The sequence below is a fragment of the Sciurus vulgaris genome, assembly GCF_902686455.1.
Source record: "Sciurus vulgaris genome assembly, chromosome: 10".
In the NCBI taxonomy this organism is placed as follows: domain Eukaryota; kingdom Metazoa; phylum Chordata; class Mammalia; order Rodentia; family Sciuridae; genus Sciurus; species Sciurus vulgaris.
Genome location: NC_136470.1, coordinates 100,837,743 through 100,854,555, shown reverse-complemented (window position 1 = coordinate 100,854,555; position 16,813 = coordinate 100,837,743). Strand labels below are relative to the sequence as shown.

Here is a 16,813-nt window from a genome sequence, read left to right as displayed (position 1 = left end):
TCATAAATGGGTTAATATAATTAGTTTGTTAAAGGCTCAGAAGAAGGTACATTTATTAAAGAAAGAACACAGAAAAAACTATCTGAGTGAGCTTTGATTTAGAATCTTAATTTTAAGGAGTAATATTATTTTATGAAATATGAACAGAGGGAACTTTATGTTAAAATGAAAAAAAATTATTTTCTTAGTATAAAGATGAATGGCTGTTAATTCAAGCTAAACTTATCACTTGTACATTAAAGTATACACTACTACACAGTGATAGACTTGCCAATTTGGCTTAAGCAATATTTTAAAAAATGAACCTAAGTATAGTTTGTTGTTGTTATTAGACATGATTAAGTCATTTTATTTTGGCCCGTAATCAACCTCCTGAGGTGTAATAAGAAATCCATTTCAATATACAGGTTCAATATTCAGACTTCTTATTTTTAAAAAAACCAAAACTTCCTGTCAGAGTATACGCATGATTGTCTTAAAGAATTGATATTGGTGTACCTCCTCGGTGGCCTATCCCTGGCTTGCAAGTTTACTCTTTTTTTTTTTTTTTTTTTTTTTTTTTTTTAATGTTTGCAGTACTGGGCATTGAACCCAGACTCTTGGATATGCTAGGCAGGTTTCTACCCCTGAGCCATACCCTCTGTCCCCCAAGTTACTCTCATGTCTCTTCCTTGCAGGGATCTATTCTGAGGGCCATTCTCTCAGCTGTCTGTCTTATAATTCCTTGAGGTCCTTGATTCTGTCATCTGTTGCTGTCCTCTCTGCACTCCCCACAGCTTCACCTTTGATCATGCTGTCTGTTGTATTTGCTCTTCCTTTTCTTGAGTTTCACCAAAATTGTTTGCTCTTCAAGCAGGTAGGAGGCAGTAAGTGTTGGTCTCACACTACCTTAGTCACCTTCCTTGGGTGAGCTGAAAAACACTGGGAGGAATTGTGGATAGAGTATTGTTCACCTCCATTTCCTCATGACGGGTTGCCCTTCCCAGCGCCATCCTGCCCAGCACTCATGGTAGCTTCAAGACAACTTGGGAGCAAAGGAGTCCATCCTGATTTGGGATTGCTCAACTTTGTCGTTGGTCAGAATCCCTTCATTTCATCCACATCCTCAATCCCAGATTAAAGCATCTTTTAGGGCATTTTTTTGGCTTCTGACACTAATGTTCCTTTTGTTTCCTAAAGCCCTTGTGTTGCATGTTAAAGCAGGAGTCAGGCAGGATGCTGTCAGGTAGATTTGGAAGCACAGCACTGGAAACATACTCCAGTGGTCAGAAAGCCTCTTTATAGAACCATTGAGCTGATAGTTACATTCAAGATCACTCCTAAAATCAATTTAAATACACATTATGTTCATTTGTCTTAGAATGAAGCCAGTGAAAAGTTTATGACAAAAGCAAGGTTTGTAATCAAGCTGTTGGTCTCTTTGAAAAATTTTGTGAAATCAGAATAAGATGGTCGATAGTTCGTTTTTTCACATTTTAATGGCTAGAACTCATTTTAAATCTGATTGTAACTGGATGAATTCCAGAATCAGAATATAACATACTTTTTTTAATAGGTGAAAGAATAAAATGATCAAATTATTAATTCCATATATATATATTCATAGCATGTTAGCTAATAATGTGTACTATATTCTCTCTTTTTGCTTTTTCTTCAGGTGATTGAAGACAGTACTGGAGTTCGCCGGGTGGTGGTCACACCCCAGTCTCCTGAGTGTTATCCCCCAAGCTACCCCTCAGCCATGTCTCCAACCCACCACCTGCCCCCCTACCTGACCCACCATCCACATTTCATTCATAACTCACACACGGCTTACTACCCACCCGTTACTGGACCTGGAGACATGCCACCTCAGTTTTTTCCTCAGCATCACCTTCCCCCCACAATATACGGTGAGCAAGGTGAGTAGATTATTGCTGCCTCCAGGAGCTGCTGAAACTGGTTTCTACACTGAGATGTATATGAGCACCCTTCTATCTGATCTGCAGCTCATGGGATGCTCCCAGCTTCCTTTGTCCTGAATTGTGTCTTGGAATGATTATGTTGTGGGTTGCAACCCTCTTTCTTTCTCTCAGTTTCCCCACATTCTCACAGTTTTCCCCACCCACAAAAGACCAAGAAATGGGGTGACCACTTTTTTAGAAGAACCAGTGATCTATTACATATGTTTCTATGTCCTCTTTTCCTGTGTTTATGTAAGAATGACCCCAGGCAGAATGGGGGCACAGTATTTCTTTGGCATTGGTATGGGTTAGCAGTAGAAGGGAAATTGAAATGTTTTGTGCCCTATTTCCAATGTTAGAGGATTGTGAAGTCTCAATATCCTTTTGGTTTCCCCAAAGATCTGTCTTGGCAGAACCTAAAAATCCCCTGGCTATTGACGTGGCCTGCCTGAACCTGCTTTTATTTCGAGACTAACCATTAGAGCAGCTGCAGTTCCCTGATCGTTAGGCAAATGCTTACCTTGCCATGAAAAGAGCCTCTGAACTACCAAGAGGTCTTTTTAAAGTTTTGGCCTTGATGTTGATTTAGTCTAAGCTCTTCTCTATCAAAATGAATCCTAAGAACCCAGATAAGTGAGGTAAAAATTAGACTTTAACCTCTTTAAGACTTTACAAAGTGATTTTCTTCTGTGAATTGAAGCATTTTATGGCTTTGAACACTTACATTGGTTCAGATAAATTGAATGAGAAACACCTGTTACAAAATTTTTGAGCAAGTTATCTTGCTTTCTCTTTTCAATACCAATTCTCAATTTTTTCCCTATATATTCAGCTCACATTACTTTTTTTTTTTCTTATTATAGAAAGAGTATTTTAAGTGAAGTATACTGTTGTAATTTCTGTTGTAATTTAGGGATAGAATTTTTTTATAGTAGTCAGAAATTTAGCATGACTCAGAAAATTCAAGGTGTGAGAAAATGATAGCAAAACATGAAATCAGTAGCATCAGCTGCATCAGTAATTTTTCAGTAATTTGACCTTTTTGCCTAGTGATAGACACACCCATCAAGGAGTGGACACACCCATCTTCATCATATGAAGACACTTAAATAAAAACAAACAGTTTAGTTAACTTTTAAGAAAAGTAGTCAGTGTTTTGACACAGTAAATATTAAATATTGGAGAGTTTGTTGGAGTTTTCTAGATTTATCCAAGCTGTAGTAACATTAGGAAGTACCTTGGCTATTGACTCACCCCTTGATAATGTTCCTCTGACTTGCCTTCTTTTAGCTTGTTAGCAGAATGCCACATAGTTACTGTTTTGTAAGTGGTGTCCTTTGAATATATTTTTTTTGAACATAAAAAGGAATATTTATTTTGAATGAGAAAATAAAACACAAAAATCCTGCAATTTTTAAAAATTGACAAGTATATCCAACCTTTCATATTTACAGTTGCACATCCATGGATTCAATCAGCCTGGCATCAAAAACATTAAAGTTATGATAGCATTGAACATATACAGACTTTTTTCTTTTCATTATGCCCTAAACAGTACAGTTTACCAACTACTTATATGGCATTTACATTTGATTAGTTATTGTAAGTAATTCTTTGCATTTTTAGGCAGAATAACACTGTGACTTAAATCACCATTAGAATTAAGCAAAAAACTTTATAGTCTCTTCATTTCTTGGTGTATTTTGATCTAATTTCATTAAAATGACAGCAGTAATGTACAAGTAAAGTTCCTTCCTTAAGTGAAAGACAGCAGTGAAACAAAATCCCTTTACTTTAAAAAGCCTTTTATTTATTCTCTTGTCTTAGTTCTTGATGTGCATGCATAAAAGCAAATTAAACATTCATTTACTAAACCATAAAATTTGTTAACATGTTTTAAATTTTTATATTAGTGTCCATGGTGAATACCGTAAATCTCAAGTGTGATGCATTGTAGCATTTAGAAACGTTTATCATTCATCTGGAATATTTTGTTGTAGTTTATATGAATATATACTTTGCAAATAGGTCTGTATGTGCAAATTGATTATCTCATGAAGATCCCCCCCCCTTTTTTTTTCCTTTAGCGATGTGAACAAAAAGAAAAGAAAAAGTAGAATTTTACCATTGAACAATTGAAATAGCAATTGTTAAATTAGACAGGGTATCCATATATTCCTGGGACAAGTCCCAATTGAAGGTATGGATAGTCCTTCCTTTTCACTCGCAGAAGTGGTCAGGATTGGGTGGTGGTTTGCGTGGTTACTTTATGAGAGGCTTTTTTTTCTTATAAAGATGAAAGACCCAGTGTCTGTGTTTTATACTGTCCTTTATTTTGATACTGGGGATTAGACTCTGGGTTACTTTGTCACTGAACTACATCTCCAGCCCCTTTTATATTTTTATTTTGAGACAGGGTCTCATTCAGTTGCTCAGCTTGGCCTCAAACTTGAGATCCTGCTGTCTCAACTTCCAGAGTCACTGGAATTAAAGACCACCGAGCCCAGCTACATTGTCATTTTTATTGATGCCTAAAAATAGTTTCGCACTGATTAAAAAAATTCTGGATGTAAAATAAATATCTCTGTAAGATCACAAGATTACATTGCAGGTCTTTTTGTGCCACTTCAAAATACACATAGCGGAGTCAGGCAGCAACCCACTTCTGCCTTGCCTTTGATTACTCCAGAAGAGCAGTTTGAGATCACACCTCTCTGGCACCAGATTGTCAAGATGGCTTATCCTTTCCCCACTTTGTCCTTGATCATTTCCCCTCATTCCATGTTTTGTTTTGTTTTGTTTTGTTTTTTAATGACAATTTCTCATTTTATTATTTTAGCAATTTTTCTTCAAATTTTGGCTCTTCTGAATGCTGCAAGTAACTGTTTATATTGTGGTTGCTATGTACCTTTCAGAAGAAATGCTATTCTGTCTATAAGGATAAATATACCTGTAGATATCTTGATTCTAAATATACTTTTAAAGTGTTTTATTTGTCTAATCTTTTCATGTATTGCAACTATTGAAACCATTTTGGCAGGCAAAATCAAACTTAGTTATAAATTTAACTAGAATTTGAACTGTTTGAGGACAACTTTGTCTTCTTCATTTGTCTCCATAGTTTATGGAAAATTTCTAAATATGCCATATGTTCTTTTGTGTGTGTGCCAAGAATTGAACCCAGGGGCACTTAACCTCTGAGCCACACCTTCATCCCTTGTTTTTTTTATTTTTATTTTTATTTTTTTATTTTGAGACAGAGTCTCACTAAGTTGCCTAGGGCCTCCCTAAATTACTGACACTGACCTCAAACTTTCAATCCACCTGTCTCAGCCTCCTGAGCTGCTGGGATTACAGGCCTTTACCAATGTGCCCAGCTAAACATGCCTTATGACCATTAATAATGGATGATTTCTTGATTAGTTAGAAACAAATAGAAATGCTTTAAACATGTACAATGTACATAGCATTTTCTTAAAATATATTTTTTATAATGTATTTAGTAGTACTTTAGACTTCTTTAGGGGTCAGGTCATTTGACCTTTTAATCATTTATTATTGAAAATATGATCTGAGCTTGCATTTGTCATACCCGTCCGTTTTAGAAATTATACCACTCTATGGAATGTCAAGCTACATTACCCGAGAAGACCAGTACAGCAAACCTCCACACAAAAAACTGAAGGACCGTCAGATTGACCGCCAAAACCGCCTCAATAGCCCTCCTTCATCCATCTACAAAAGCAACTGCACAACTGTATACAACGGCTACGGGAAGGGTCACAGTGGTGGAGGCAGTGGAGGCGGGGGAGGCGGCAGCGGTGGTGGGCCAGGAATCAAGAAAACAGAGCGGCGAGCGAGGAGCAGTCCAAAGTCAAATGATTCAGACTTGCAAGGTAATGCTCATGACCGTTAGCGTGACGAGTGTATCATCCCAGAGGAGCCATCTTTGACATAAAGAACATTATTTCATGGTAGTCGGTTTTTCTGGTATGGATGATTTGGTAGCCCTCTCTGATCCGTTTCTTAGTAAGAATAGACTACATTATTTTATTTTTTGTGATCCTGGGGATCAAACCCAGGGCCTCATGCATAGTAGGCAAGTACTCTGCTTTGAGCAACACAAACAACCCCCTCCCCCAGTTTCTTTTTTTCTTTTTCTTTTTGAGACAGGGTCTCACTAAGTTGCATAGGCTGGCCTCAAATTTGCAGTCCTCTCTGCCTCAGCCTCTTAAGCAGCTGAGATTATAGGCATGTACCACTGCACTGGGCCTAAATATTACTTTTTCTTAACATGTGCCATGTAACTTTCTACTTATCTCAGTAACAAGTATCTGCTTTTTCACATTAGCCAACTTCTGTTGTTTTACTCTAACTAGACAGATATGGAAGAAATCCAAAGTAGAGCAATTTTTGAACAAATATGGGACTATCTTAAATCTCAAGATAATTGTCTTGTAAACCAGATATTATATTCCATGCTTTAATGAAGTGTGTCATCACAGAACAGGAATCTATTTCTCTACAGTCGCAGGCATCAGGTATATTCAGTGCCACCTCTGGCAATCTGAGCGAAGTGTTCATAGGCCAAGAATGAGATGGAAGGACCAGGCTTAGCACATATAGATATGAGAGTCATCCGCTCAGAAGGGCTTGTGTTTTGGTTAGATTAATTTTATGGATTAGATTGGCAGATTAGGGGAGAAAGGTATGTGCTATTTCAATGAGTGTTGGAGTGAGATTTAAATATTTGATATCAGAGGAGGAAAAAACTGACTTCTTATGTAGGCATATAGTACACTAACTTAAATAAAGCAAAAGAAGGTAACATTTTCTCTTCCTCTCAGTTTCCTTCTACTCCACTGGTCTTTATGATTTCTGCATGACCCCCTTTAGTCTAGTTCCCATAAATGAGAAAAACGTTGCACTCTTGATTTTGAGTCTAATTTCACTTAGCATGATGTTCCCCATTTTCATTCATGTAATGACAAGTGCCATAATTTCATTCTTTATGACTGAGTAAAACTCCATTATGTGTATGTATATATACCACATTCTTTTAACCTGTTTCTATTGACAGGCACCTGAACTGGTTCCATAATTTGGCTGTTGTGAACTGTGCTGCTGTAAACTTTGACTTGACTGTATTGCTATAGTGTGCTGATTTTAGTTCTTTTCGATAAATACCGAGGAGTAGGATAGCTGGGTCAGATGGTGGGTTCATTCCTAGTTTTTGGAGGAATCTCCACACTGCTTTCCAAAGTGGTTATACTAATTTTCAGTCCCACCAACAGTGAATGAGTCTTCCTTTTCCCCCACATTCTCGGACAACACCTATCATTATTGTATTCTAATAATTGCCATTCTGATTGTAGCAAGATGAAATCTTACTATAGTTTTGATTTGCATTTACCTGATAGAGGTGTTGAGCATTTCTTCACATATTTGTTATTCATTTGTGTTTCTTCTTTTGAGAAATGTCAGTTTATTTCTTTTCCTTTTTTTTTTTCCCCAGGGTGTTGCGCTTGCAAGGCAAGCACTGTACCGACTGAGCTATCTCCCCAGCCCCCAGTTTGTTTCTTTTGAGCATTTAATGATTGGGTTGTTTCATTTATTGTTTATTTTTTAGTACAAAGCTTTTTGAGTTCTTTGTATATTCTGGATATCAATCCCTGACAGGAGAGAAGCTGGCAAAAATTTTCTCCCATTCTGTAGGTTCTCTCTTCCTTCTCTGAATCATTTCCTTGGCTGCACAAAAACTTCTTAATTTGATGGCATTCCACTTATTGATTCTTGGTTTTATTTCTTGAGCTTTAGGGGTCTTGTTAAGGAAGTTGGTGCCTGTACCAATGAGTGTTTACCCTATATTTTCTTCTGGCTAAGTTTCTGGTCTAATTCCTCAGTCTGATCCATTTTGATTTGACTTTTTTGCATTGTGAGAGATAGGGATCTAGTTTCATCCTTCTACATATGAACACTTTTCCAACTCATTTCTTAAAAAGGCTGTCTTTTCGCCAACATATATTTTTGGCATTTTGCCAGTACCAGATGACTAAGTATATAAATTTGTTCCATGTCTTCTATTCTTTTTCACTGGTCTTCATATCTATTTTGATGCCAATACCATGCTGGTTTTATTACCATAGTTCTGTAGTATAATTTGACATTAGGTATTGTGAAACCTTCTGCATTGACTGCTTTTCTTGCTCAGGATTGCTTTGGTTGTTCTGGATACTAATCCTTCCAAATGAATTTTAGGACTTTTTTTTTTTTTTTTTAGTTCTATGACGAATGTCATATTTGTACGTTTTTATGAAGTATAAAGTGATATTTTGATTCAAGTATAAAATGGATAGTTTATTAGCAATGTTCCAGTTTAATCATGGCATATAAGAGAATCTGCACAAAAAACAATTCAGAATTTGTTGTCTTAAGGAGAAATTTTTGCCCATGGAAAAGTAGAAAAGAATGTATAAGTTATCCTGAGGGCTTATAACATTTGAAGTGCTTTAATTACTTGATTGTTTTTTAATAAATTTTGCTCTGCCTGTACCAAAAATGATTTAAGTTATTGTCATAGGTATGTATAACAGAAGCAGATTAAATAAATTGAAGAATCAAACAGGCAAAAAGAGAATAAAAGAAGGAAAATAAGATGAAGCAGGGCTGAAGGTAGCACAATAATTAATCCAGCTATAGATTATTTTGGCAAATACAAATGCCTTTCTTTTGTGTGTAGTTATGTGTTAGCTGCTCTATATTTTAACAGGCTCGCAGTTGTAAAGCAGAGAACTGGTTTGTATTGACATCTATACTGAAGTATTTGCTAATATACATTAATATGTTTACAAGCACTTTGGCATTTTACCTTATATGAGAGAGTGTATAATTATCTGAGCATCCTGAGCCCTTTGCAGTTGTGTAGAAAGCATGGGATTTTTTTGGACAATAGTGAGATCACATTTCCTATGGGTTTCTGGGAGTGCATTTATGATGAAAAGTGGAACAAGTTCAGTCTGAACTTTATCTCTTACTCCTTTTTCCATCATATTGTTTACCTTCTCAAAATCACTCAACGTGCTACTCTTTACCACGAGGGAAAGAATCAGTTGGGCTATTACTTTATACACGGCAGCTAATTTCAGCAAAGATCTCAGGGTGTTCTATGTGTTAGATAAAAAAATATGTATACCCAAATGAATTGAAAAACCTACATCTGCACAAAATCCTGCACACATGTATTTGCTTTGTTCATAATTGCCAAAACTTGGAAGCACCCAAAATGCCCTTTAGTAGGTAAATGGATAAATGAAGATGTGAGACATTCAGATGATGCACCCACAAGCTATGAAAAGATGTGGGGGAATCTAAATTCCTAATACTTAGAGGAAAAAACCAATTGAAAAGGCTACCTCCTGTAAGATGCAATGTATATGACATTCTGGAAAAGGCAAAACTCTGGAGGCAGTAAAAGGATACGTGGTTGCTGAGTGTTGAGGGTGTGTACGGGGAGAAGGAATGAGTAGCCAGAATACAGAGGAGTTTTAGGATAATGACACTGTTCTGTATGATATTGGAATGGTAGAGACATGCCATTACATATCCAAATTCATAGAATGTACAGCACCAACAGCAAATGCAGTGTAGTCTGGACTTTGGGTGAAAGTGATGTGCAATGCAAGTTAATCAGTTATATGTACCCTCTAGTGGGGACTGTTGATAGATGGGACAGGCTGTGCATCAGGGTGGGACAGGGTGTGTGTTGGTAACTCTGGACCTTCCACTCACTTTTGCTGTGAACCTAAAGCTCTTAAAAAAAAAAAAAAAAAAGGAAAAAAAGTCTATTAAAAGTAATAAGTATTAGAGGAATTTGAGGATAGTTGTACATAAAAGATCACTGTAAAGTTGTTTGATGTGGTTCATGTGTTTGGTTTTAAGCCTCCTCGTCAAAGCAAAGAGGGAAACATGAATCAGATGAGTAGGCAAACAGTAAAGCACCTCTTGTTCTTGGAGAGTGTGATGTCACTCACGGCCTCATATGTGTGGAGACAAAGGACTGAATGAGGGAATTTTGGGGCATAACCTTCTGGGCCTTCCTTTCCATGGACCTTGTCCTTTATGTCTCCACACATTCCTCATAAGATCCAGCTAAGAGTCCTTGGCTCCATCTGATTTATAAGAGACTTCCCAGAAGGAATACCTCATGTTCTCAGATGTGTGTTTATTCCTTTCCCTCTCCATCCTATCCTATGTCTTGACAGCAGCTAAATCAGATCTGAATGTGCTGGTTCTCTCCTTAAGAACCTCTCTGGCACGCCCCATTGTCTGCAGAGCATAGTCTAAACTGCCTGACTGTCGTTCTTTCAGGCCTTGTGGTACTTTGGATTTCTCCACCAGACACCCTGTGGTTTGCCCTGTTCCATGAATGTGCCTCATCGTCTTTTCTTGGCCTGTTCATCCAGTTCTTGTACCTAGCAAATTCCAACTCAGTCCTTCAAGAACCAGATCAGAGACCTCCTCCTTGGTGAAGTCTGTCTGTCACCTCATGATATCATAATGGCAGATAACTTAGGGGAAAATAATTCCAGAATTTTTGCCTCACTTTTCTCTTCCAGCATTTGATTTTAGAATGGTGCTTGGGCACAGACGTTCAAGGACAAGCATGGAAAAATTTGTCCTTGTCTGCTGATCGTTGTGCAAGAGTTGGGCCTTGAGCCTGCTGTGTGACCAATGCCCAGTTGAAATGGTCATATGGCCTTTCATCACAGAGAGTAAAGATATTTCTCATGTTTTTTATTGAGAAGGAAGTTTCATTCCCTCCATTTTATTCTTGGTAAGAACCAAAGCATTTGCTATTAGGAGGTTTCTCAGTGGGATACATCAAGTCAGGGTCCAGGTTTCTGACTGAAGCACCTCCATTTTCAGCTAGAGCAGTCATCTGTCCTGAGAATGTAAGGTTATCTGCCAGGATAGTTTTTCAAAGATTGTGTGAATTTAAAGTGAAAAATAAGATCTTTGGTATAGAACTACCATCCAATTAAACAAAAAGACCCAGATAGTCCTATTAATGAGGAGGAGGGACGGGAGTGGGGAGGAAGAGATGTGTAAGGGCAGTGGGCTGGGGAGGGAAAGAAGGACGGGGAGTCATGAATCCTCAAACCATGTTTTTGTGTATAAAAATATGTAATGTGTGCAGTTGATACTGCTGACTTATTCCTAGGTCTCAGCCCAAGAGTAAGGATGCCTTTTTCACACTTGATGTGAATAGTTTTAAAGCATCCTAGGATTGTAGGATTCAGTAGCTTGTGTTTGGTCTGTGTGATCCAGAACAAACTATTTCACTGGGCCTTGGTTTTCCTTCCAGAAAACTGAATGGGTAGTTAGGCTTAGTGATTTTCAAAATCTTTCCCAAGAGCAGATTTTCTTTTTTCAGATCTTCTTTTGTGGATCGCCAGGAGGATACAGTATCTTCCACCCCTACCACCATTGCACATGCACATGCGTACATACCCCGAAGCAGATAGAATTGGAATGCTGGTGGTCTGTGCAGGGGACCTGGCTCTGTCAGCATTTACAGTGCTCTCCCAGTGACCTCACCCTAGCCTAGACCCTCGCTACGCAGAACCTCAGGCCAGCAGCATCAGAACCATCTAAATGGTTGGAGAGACATAGTCCCTTGTGGCCTGTGGAGATGGAGCCTTAGAGTCTGTGTTTCATCAGGCACTTGAGTGGTGATTGGCACAGTAGTAGCATTTGAGAAATACAGGTTCTTGGAATACCAAGGCAATTTTAATTAATGAAATTTTAATAAAGTTTTTAAACAGCATGGGTGGGAAGTGGTGAGCGGGGGGTGGGTGGGGGACTTGGGAGGTATTCAGCTAAAATGCTTGAGGTTGAAGCATCTTCCTGGCAGTGTCTGGTTAGTGATGGGCACGTACTGGTGGGGAAGAGTTTCTTCTGTGTTGCTACCACAGAGGTGGCAGCTTATAAGAAGACTTCTAGAATTTATAGAGCCATGTGGGGAAAAATTGGGCAAAATTGTAAGAATTCCAAATATAGAAGAAAGTGAACATACACCATACTTGTGGCATTTGACCTTTGAAATCGTTAACAGTCCAAAGATTCAGTTACACTTTAGATCACATTCCAACACATATAGTCATGGTTTCTGTTTATGACGCTGAACGTCATCATGAGGACTTTATTCTTGTGTTTTTCTCCTTCAAAGATGACAGACTGCCTTCTGACCCCAGCAGTGCTTAATGCCAGGGTTTTATATTCTAATTATTGCTCAGGTGATCCTCCCTGACATATTTTTCTTCCTGTATTTTGTAATCACTGCTCAGAAACCAGAATCAGACGGCCGTATCTACTTAGCCAAAATTAGCATGAAAATTTATTCATAATTACTCATCATTAGAAGAATTGTTATACTAAGGTTTGTGATGATATTTTTGCCTCTGAAGGTCTGGAATTATGAACATTTGTGGGGCCTTGTAGTCTGTTTTTTACTGTATGTGTGGGCTCTGTGCAGACCTTGTTGCATCCTCCAGTGCAGAGCAAAAGTGACTTCCTGTGTTTGGAATGATGTGTCTGATGTTAATAAGGTTTGGAATGTTGGGAGTTAAGGCAGATTTTCTTTTCAAATTTCTTTTGGTCTTGGCGCTCTGTAAAAAGTTAATGTGGGTGCTTCTCTGCTTAAACTATGATATTTTGTGAGCTTTCCCACTTCATCAGCAACTGATTTCTTCTTTGACTTTCAAGCTTTTCTGTCTCTTGAGCATACCCTCCTAGGCATGCTCAGGCAGGATGTTTGGAAGACGAGATACAGTTTGGATCTGATTGTGGACAGGGCTGGGCTCTTTTCCTCTCTGAATGTGTGCTACTCTCACTGCCTTTGAAAGTGTAGTTTCTAGATGGGATTTCGTATTTTTTCATCTCTAAGACTATAGTTAATGATAAATTCTGTGTTTTTTCATCTGTCTATAGCTGTCTGTGGATCCTGAACATGGCAAAAATATTAAAAGAACATGAAAAAATATTAAAAGTGAGCTCAGAGAGTGGAATTCACCCATCTTGCTGCCAAGTACAGTCTGAAAAGTGAAAACAGTCTATATAAACCAAAGTAACTTTTATTTTTAAAAGGACAATGTGGACCCTTGGATCAGAGTGCAGGAGACATTCTTCTTGGCAGGAGACTGGGCAATTAACACCATCATTTCCGTCTCGAAGGAAGCTGCTAGGTTCATTCCTTTCATCTTGGAAGCCTTGTGTGAGTGGCTCTGGTGAGGGCTGAGCAGATTTTGAGGTCTTGCATCTTTGTGTGAGATGGAAAAGGAGATCATTGGGAAGCGTGGGCAGAAGGTTATTTTTGTAAGGAGTATGCTTTCTGACTTGGTCTGTATCCTCTGAGGCCCAGGGCTGGAGAAATCAAGCTGTGAGTAACTACTTTTCTCTAAGACCACAGTATGCCAGTTCCCCTCTCCCCCTGACTAGAATGTTCACTTTACTGGTAAGCAGCAAATCTGGCACCTCAGCAAAGAGACTGTGGTGACCCAAATTGTGCTCATGAGTAGAGCTCGTGGTGGTCTTTATCAAGTTGCATCACTTCTCCTATCTTTGACCTTTGCTCCCCACCCCCCGTATTTTTGTTATAATCTGGAATGCTTTAAAGATGTTAATTACATGATTCTTTGAACAGTAAGGATGAGATATTTTTGTCATGTCAGTTTGAGAAGTCTTAACCCATTAAATCATACTTGAAGTTTCACATTTTCACTTAAATATCAAAAGGCAAACAACATGCAAAAAAAAAAAGAAAGAGAAAAAAGAAAAAGCCTTTGCATTTTCTTTTGAAATGAATGTGCACCACAAGTTTGAGGGCAGAATTTTGATTAGTTTCTACCATATGTAGTACTTAGCTCTGTAAACCCATATTATTTTCTCTGTCTTTTTGCTTTCTCGGGAACCGATCAGAGCAGCATTTAGATGACATCAGAACCCATGTTGGTAAAATTCATGTCATCCCTTTAAACAGCAGGTATAAGTGATGATATGGTTTGTTTCTGGTATATATGTAACCTTCAATTTTATTGAATTGAAACTTTTATATGTTCTTCCCTCATTTAACTAAATTGAATTCTGAGTCTAAGTGGGTTAGAGTTCATCTTCACAAATATACCAAACTTAGAAGCAAACTTTGCAGATCTAGGTTTAGTCCCAGCTCTGCCACTTGTGACTGTGTGTCCTGGGGCATGGTAATTAATCTCCAAGCTTCATCTTCTTTCTGTATTTATAAAATGGGGGTAATTAATAGCACCAATTTCAGAGAGCTATCTTGAGTTCTTAATACCATTTTAGACACTGAGTGCTTTAAAAATATTACAGAGTATGGATAAAGAGAGACTATGACATTTTTCTGCTTGTGAGAACTGCCTCCTGTGGGTCATATCAGCAGAACCCCAGTCTGGAGTGGTGCTCCAGACTGAAGACTGGGTCAGCGTGGCATCAGAGTTGAATGCTATGGATTTGAGATATGAGGGGGTTCAGAGGGGCATTCGCTCCTAAAAAGACACTGTTGCCAACCCTGATAAATAAAATTGAGTCCTCTGTCCTCATCTTTTCTCTGGACTGGATTTTGTGTATGATTCTGAGGAGTGGGGTGTGACAGATCTGCTCAACACATCGACTACTCTGGATTGCTTTGCTAGGCATTAGAAGTGTTGGAATAAAAGATGAGGGGGGAGGTTGACTGGAGATGACTTGGGTGAACAAAAACTTCTCTATATTGTTATATTAACAGCCACATTGCTTGTTGTAGAGCAGTTCGTTAAGCAGATGGATAAGCATCTAGGATAACCCAGATGGTTAAGCTACTAGGCAACCCATCACATTTCAAAGTCTTTTGCAGTTTTTCCTAACATTTTTGGAAGTCCTACACCATCACATCCACATTCTATGGGTCACCTAGGCCTGTCATATACTCTGTGGAGAAAGGGCCTATACAAGATGTAAATATGAGGGGCGAGTATCATGACACTGGTAGGGCTTCTTGGAGTCTGGCACCACATGACAAGTAGAACCAGAAACCATTTCTGCTAATACTGTATCTGAAATAGTCTCAGTATTTGTGATGGAACTTTGACTGATTTCCTTCTGTTGTGTCAACATTGTTTTTGTCCCCACATTTTCTGCATTTGAATGGAGCTCTGGGAAGTGTATATCCAGAGTTATATGAAGAGGCAGAATGCTGAATTTCTGGTTTTGTATGCTCAGTATTGTAATGTGGCAATTTTAGTCAGCATTACAGATATGCTAATCATAGGTCATGCTTTCTGCTAAGATCTGCCGTGGCTTTTATTTTGACTTTAATTTGCCTAATCAGACACACAGTGTAGCAGACGATATTCAGTTTTTTGTGCTATAATGAGACCTTGAAATTCTACTGGGTAGAGAACACAAGTGTGAAACGGAAAAGTTCCCTGGAAAATAACAGCAGTACTAGCCCCTTGCATGCGATTTACAGAATAATGAGTGTGAATGCCCCTGTAGTCAACTATAAAATTTCCTTTTTATTTAAAAAACTCTTTTTTTTTTTTTTTTTTTTTTCTTATTTTCTGGTGCTGGATTTGCATTGTGGAAAACTTCCCTTTCTCTCTCCCTTCACCCTTCCAGGTTATAACTGCTTCCTTCTAGCTGCATCATAAGAATGGGTCTTTCCATGCGGCTGTTGTGCTCAGAGAAGGGCAGAATGTGGGTGGCAGTGCAGGGATAATGTGCTCCAAGCACAGAAGAGAGCTCTAGTGGTTAGGAAGACTGAGGCAAGGAGGTGGGCGGGGAGCAGGAAGGGTCTCTGAGCAGTGGCACTTGGGAAGAAGAGGAAGTGGGCAAAACAGGAGAACAAGTCGAAGGAGAGGAGCATGCCCAGTGGGATGGGAGGCTGGGTGGACTGCGGAATAAAGATAATTTGGAAAAAACAAAAGGCAGAAAATAAGCGCTTTTATGGTTCACTTTTATATATTCCATTCCTCCCACGAGTTTAACGTTTTCCAGAGGGATGTGGGGTAGGGAAAGCCTTCTTGCCCTGTCGTAATCCACGAGCCTTTTTTTTGGCAGATTCACTTCAACCAGTTCTCTATGTGTGTAAAGTCTCTTTTTCTGTTTAGACTTTCCTGACACTTCTGTCTTCCTCCAGAGCTGGATTACAGTAACCATTGCCAACAAAACACTGATGTGATAAGCAAATTTAAAGTGATTCCTTAAGTAGAACTTAGGAAAGAATAATAGAAAAGAGTAGCAGCACACTGTACTGAAAAAGTGGGTGTATCGACTGAACTTTAAATGATGTTCTAGGGTTTGCATGTGCTTAAAAACTGGAAAGTTAGGATTTTTTTCCATTTTATGGTTTTAAGCACAAGAAAGGGGAACCCCCATGTCTTTATCCCTGGGTTAGTGAGCCTTTGTTAAAAGGAATCAACTTTAATTGAAGCTATGATTATTTCAAGTTCTCTGCCACATGGTGCTTCCTCTCACGTTACCTTTATATAGAATAAAAAGAATTCTTATGACACTCATGTGAAATGCCCAAGTGTTGTTTTCTAGACTTATTAGAATCACCCATGAAAGCTGCATGCTTCAGTGAGTGTGCAGGACAAGGTCTACCAATAATTTTTAAAACTTTTTAAACATACTGGTATTTATTATTGCTACCCTGGTGAACTTAAATTGACCTCTTTTCTCCTATTATTTAAAAAGACAAAATTTGTGGAACAATAAGATTCTTAAAACCAAGAGGGATGGAGAAACTGCCATATTTTGGGTTCACTAAGTTCCTCAAAACTATTTGAGTGTCTTGCCAAGTACATTTAAAA

At 38.4% G+C, this 16,813-nt stretch overlaps 1 protein-coding gene across 5 annotated transcripts in view; it reads left to right on the top strand.

The window, feature by feature from the left end:
- The window catches only part of FNDC3B (fibronectin type III domain containing 3B), a 366,748-nt gene that overhangs the window by 223,221 nt on the left and 126,714 nt on the right, over nucleotides 1–16,813 (top strand). For all 5 annotated transcript variants that reach the window (XM_079155120.1, XM_079155124.1, XM_079155121.1 and 2 more), the window contains exons 5-6: nucleotides 1,658–1,901; nucleotides 5,549–5,839. In XM_079155120.1, the coding sequence (XP_079011246.1) occupies nucleotides 1,658–1,901; nucleotides 5,549–5,839 (535 nt within the window). The remainder of the gene's footprint in view (nucleotides 1–1,657; nucleotides 1,902–5,548; nucleotides 5,840–16,813) is intronic.